Raw genomic sequence first — 5,247 nt, forward strand, 5'->3', positions numbered from 1 at the left:
TCAGCGTGACTGGCGTGCATCTATTGGTATCTGAATGGTAACAGAAAGGCCATATGGAGAACAAAATAAATGGATCGATGGATTGAAAGATATACACTCGTATGGATATTGTTTTGTCATCTGGAACACGCGTCCAAACTTAGTTCTCCCGTTCCCATCCCTCAGTGGCTTACGTATGGATAAAGTTAAAAAGCCACTACAGTGTGTGTGTGTGTGTGTGTGTGTGTGTGTGTGTGTGTGTGTGTGTGTGTGTGTGTGTGTGTGTGTGTGTACCTGCTCATTGAGCTTTGCTGCACACTCTTTGGACTCTTCCAACTCCTTCTCCATCGAGGCAACTGTAGACTGAAGAGTCTCTTGTTCTCCTGCGAGTGTCTCCTTCTCTTGTTCCAGGGAGGAAAGAGCCGAGGACAGGTTATTCTTCTCGACTTCAATCGAAGAAAGGGAAGACTGCAGTTCTTGTTTTTCCCCATCGATCTTTAGTTTCTCCTGCTCTGTTCTTTCCTTCAATGAAGATAGCGTTTGTTGCGTCTCCTTTTCGATCAATGAGAGGTCAGCCTGTAGCTTTTCTTTCTCTTCAGCTAACACCCCCCTCTCTTGCTCCAGCCTTTCTTTCTCTCCTTCTACAGATGCAAGAGTGCACTGCAGATGATCTCTCTCTTGTTCCACTGAAGACAGAGTCGAGAGCACTTCCTCCTGGATGGATTTTGCTGAAGCGTCCTCCCTCTCCAGCATTTCCCTCTCTTGTTCTTTAATCTGTGTTTGGAGCTCTTTTATTTCTTCCTCTAAAGCCTTAATACTGTTCCTCAGGTTGTTACTCTCCGTCTCCCACTCCTCCAGAGAAGTGTGCAGGCAGGATTTCTCTTTCTCCATCTCCACCAGCAGAGACTGCAGCCTCTCTCTCTCCCCTTCTGTGTCTGCACCCCTTTGCTCCAGGGAGGCCTCTCTCTGCTGGGAGGCCTCCAGCTGTGCCTGGAGGTCGTCCATGTTCTTTGTTTGCAGCTCGGCTTCCTCTCTCATTCCTTTCTCCAGCCCTTTCTGCCTTTCCTCTCCCTCTCTTCTCTCCACCTCTGCCTTCTCCAACCCTCTCTCCAGCTGCTCCTTAGCGGACTTCAGTTCTTCTATCTCTCTGTTCTTTGTCTCCAGCTCTCTCTCCATGTGTTCTTTCTCTGATCTCAGGTCGTCCAGTGTGGCAGACAGCTCGGAAAGTTTCTCGGTGAGTTCCCTCTTCTCCTCCTCTACCTGGAGGAGGGGAAGGTCAAAGACAGACAGACAGCAGCAGGGTTCAGAAAGGAGGAGAAGAAAATCAGGATGGAAAGGGAAAAAGCAGCATAAGAGAAAATAAACGAGACATCGGATTAATATATTGTTTGGTATTGAGAACGTATAGATACATGAGAAAGGCCAACATTAAGCCAAACGCTAATGAAAGTGAATATACCTTTATCCTTTCCTCCTCCAGCTCAGCTGTGGCTGTCTCAGCCTGTGTAGGAACATCAAACATTCATTTAACACAAACTAATGTCTTGACCTCTCCTATAGTATGCATTGCCATGAAGGAAGGAATGGATGAATGAATGGATGAATGTTCTATATAGGTTTAATGACTGATTGAACTCCAGCAGTATTATTTTAGATATGTTTAACTGCTATGCCTGTTATCTCTGCTCTGGGTCATCTCCTGGGTTCTGTAGTGCCAGGAGTCTGTCTTTTTATTTTCTTCCTCCCAACCCCCATCCCCTCAGGAAGCCTTTTGCCTGCTGTCAAGTCATCATTGAAAATAAGAATTTGTTCTTAATTGATTTTCCTAGCTGAATAAAGGTTCTACTACTACTAAGCAAATGTTGGCATTTTACCAAACATCCTCACATGTGACTTTCTTCCATACAATGGTTACATTGAGACATTACAATGCAAGAAGGATGCAGTGGTTATTTTTTAAACATATGCATGTTTGAGACTACCTGAAGCACAGCCTCCTCTAGACTCTCCTCTTGGTCTTCCTTCTCTCGCTCCAGGACAGCAATGCGATCTTGCAGCGAGTCAGATTTCCTCTGGGCAGCTAGAGGGGTAAATCAACACAGTTAGACCGACACCACCTCACACAGACACCACCCCACCTCACACAACTCACAGACACCACCCCACACAGACACCACCTCACACAGACACCACCCCACACAGACACCACCTCACACAGACACCACCTCACAGACACCACCTCCACACAGACACCACCTCACACAGACACCACCTCACACAGACACCACCTCTCACAACTCACAGACACCACCTCACAGACACCACCCCACACAGACACCACCTCCACACAGACACCACCTCACACAGACACCACCCCACACAGACACCACCTCACACAGACACCACCTCACACAGACACCACCTCACACAGACACCACCTCACAGACACCACCTCACACAGACACCACCCCACACAGACACCACCTCACACAGACACCACCCCATACAGACACCACCTCACACAGACACCACCTCACACAACTAAATAGGTTTTGTCATTTCAAAGATTTTAAGAGTCACCTTTGAGCATCTCTCCCATCTTCTTTTTCTTCCTCTCGTCTGACTCGATGCGAACCTGCAGCTTTTCAATCCCAGTCCTCATCTGCTGGACCTCCTCTTGTGTCGAGTTCAGGCGAGAGGCAATCTCTCCCTTTTCCAGAAGAGAAGACTCCAGAGACTGTGAGAGGCGGCACACTTCTCCCTGTAACGCCTTTAGGAGAAAGAGGAGTAACAATTAGGGGGTATTTTGGTGTATGTAATCTAAACTTAAATCTAATTGATAATGCTTTGAAAACATAAAACCTAAGATAGCAAGCTTTTTGATAATGAGGAAACTTAGACACAACAAGCAACAGCCCCTCACCTGTATCTTGCCGAACATGGACTCCGTGTTGTTATCGGCTGATGTGTGATCTTCTTGGATTTGGTCCAGCTTCCCGATCAGCTCATCTCTTTCTCCACTCTGATGGGATATTGCCTGCTCCAGTGCCTTAACCTGATCCAGCAGCTTCAAATATGAGAAGAAAACAAACACAAGGTCAAGATACCCATCTGGAGTTTGTGCCTCTGGCCTGATGAAGCCAACCTAACAAGATGACAGACTTAGTGGAATTTACTTAAATGCTACCAGCAGGGTATATGCAGGAATCCTGAAGTAAAAAATACCTGCTGCCTCTCAGTCTTCAGTTTCTCCATGCTGCTTTGAAGGACTTCATACTCCTTCCTCCCTGCTCTGATGTCATCCTCCAGGATGGAGATTAGGTTTCTGGTGTCACAGTTCGTGTTCTCCAGGTTGTGAACTTTGTCTCTCCATTGGCCCATGGACTGGTTCAGGTCGTCACGCTCCTCGGTGCAGGACACAAGTTCAGACCTGAGCTGGCTTGTCTGGAGAAAATGAAGGATTGAGAATAGTAATGCAACACTAATGGATCAGTAGGCTTAAGAAACACAATGTTGTTTTAGCTCTTGACGAGTGCTCACCTCTGTCCTGAGAGTTTCTATCTGCTGCTCCATGCCTGAACATGTCCTCCTCTGCGTCTCCATCTCAGTCCCCAGTTTGCTCCTCTGCCCCTGCAGGGTCTCCAGCTCAGACTCCATGCCCAGGATGTGCTGCTCCAGGTTAGCTTTCTCAGAGCGAACCCTCCTCAGCTCACTCTCCTGCTGAAGGAATTTCTCGTCCCAACCACCTACAGAACCGAGGAAAGTGTCTAATCAATACCAACACGCAGTTACAAAGAACAGACCTTAAAGCCTGCACATTCCCTTTCTGTGCAGGGAAGTGTAAGCTGCTCCTAAACACATGAACACAAACTACGGTTGCTCTTTAATTGCAGGCACTCACAACGAAATGTATTTAACATTTAGCACCTTGTTGAGGACTGATGTTTAAGATCCGTAAATAATCTAGTATGATGAAGTTAATCGCTCACATGCAGAGAGATATTTACCTTTGGCCATCTCTAGTCCTTCCATCATCTCCATCACATCAGTAAGCTGGAACTTAGCTGTTTGCAGCTGCTGAGTTAAGGTCTCCCTCTCTTCTGACAGCTGGAACAACTACAATTAGAACATGGTATTAGTATCTTTGAAGTGTAAACTTGTCATTTATTATTTAAGTGGCATTAATTCTACAATTTCTTTGCTCAAACCTGGTCAGCAGCGACTTTCTTTTCCTTCACAGCGATGCTCAGCTTATGCGCTGCACCCTGTGCCTGCTCCTCTGTTGCTTGAAGTTTGGTCTCTAAGTTTTGAACTTGGATTTCCAGTTCGGAGGTCAACTCCATTCTCAGTGCCAGGTCCGAACTCAGTGAATCAAAGTCTGAGCGCAGGGTCTGGAGTTCTTGTTTTGTGATCATAGCTGTGTCAGCTTGGACCTGGGATGACTCTGAAAATTGAAAACAAGACATTTAAACAGAATTGTACAGATTTAAAGTTGTACAATGTAGTGCGAATCAGATTGTATCTAAATCATCATTAAGTCTGTGACCTTGGGAGTCTAACCAAGGTTGTGACTCTTCTTGCCTTAGCAATAGCAAGTAGTTTCATTTTTAAGTTCTAAACTTTTTATTTTATTTAAATGATCACTTTAACCTGTTAAGCCCTGGGCCTGTTTTTCAGGTCTCAGGCTCGAAAATGACATTCCCAGAACAAATGACTATAACTTCACTTCTAAAAAGGGGTAAGTTAATAATCTTTTTTCGCAAAGCAATGATAAACCTTTGAGTTGGATGTAGAAAAGTCAGAATCAATATAGAATGTTTTTATTTTATAGTAAATTCAGATTGAACATAGTAAAAAAATGTAAATGATAGTTTCTGTCCAAAAAAAACCCATTACTTACAGTGAAAACCAGCCTTGAATGATGGGATAGTAGACTAAAAGCTTTAGGAATCCAAACTATAACATATAATAGGCCTAAGTACCCTGTATCAAGATTGATGCGAAACAAGTGACATTTGACCTTTTTAGGAGAGATTTAGCAAAAAAAAAACACTTCTGGGGTCATTTGGATGGATTTGCCATATCTCCGGCCCTCCTCGTTCGATTTTGATGATTGACATCTCTTTCTAACCGTTAGAACCAATAGAATCGAGGGGAAGTTCCTAAAATCCATCTAAACATTACCCATTGGTGAATGAGTGATGCGTAGCCAGAATGCCTGTAAAGCTCCGTGTTGTGATGTCTGTGTTTGCTTCCCCTGTCGAGTTC

At 44.9% G+C, this 5,247-nt stretch overlaps 1 protein-coding gene across 1 annotated transcript in view; it reads right to left on the reverse strand.

Annotated features, from left to right (window-relative positions):
* The window catches only part of cenpf (centromere protein F), an 18,205-nt gene continuing 12,958 nt past the window's right edge, over nt 1-5,247 (reverse strand). The window contains exons 20-29 of the mRNA XM_010767405.1: nt 4,188-4,423; nt 3,987-4,095; nt 3,520-3,725; nt 3,205-3,423; nt 2,903-3,046; nt 2,560-2,749; nt 1,962-2,059; nt 1,439-1,480; nt 274-1,239; nt 1-30 (exon numbers count right to left, since the gene is read on the reverse strand). Of these exons, the coding sequence (XP_010765707.1) occupies nt 1-30; nt 274-1,239; nt 1,439-1,480; nt 1,962-2,059; nt 2,560-2,749; nt 2,903-3,046; nt 3,205-3,423; nt 3,520-3,725; nt 3,987-4,095; nt 4,188-4,423 (2,240 nt within the window). The remainder of the gene's footprint in view (nt 31-273; nt 1,240-1,438; nt 1,481-1,961; nt 2,060-2,559; nt 2,750-2,902; nt 3,047-3,204; nt 3,424-3,519; nt 3,726-3,986; nt 4,096-4,187; nt 4,424-5,247) is intronic.

Source organism: Notothenia coriiceps, unplaced genomic scaffold, assembly GCF_000735185.1.
Source record: "Notothenia coriiceps isolate Sejong01 unplaced genomic scaffold, NC01 NC01_scaffold00004321, whole genome shotgun sequence".
Taxonomy (NCBI): Eukaryota; Metazoa; Chordata; class Actinopteri; order Perciformes; family Nototheniidae; genus Notothenia; species Notothenia coriiceps.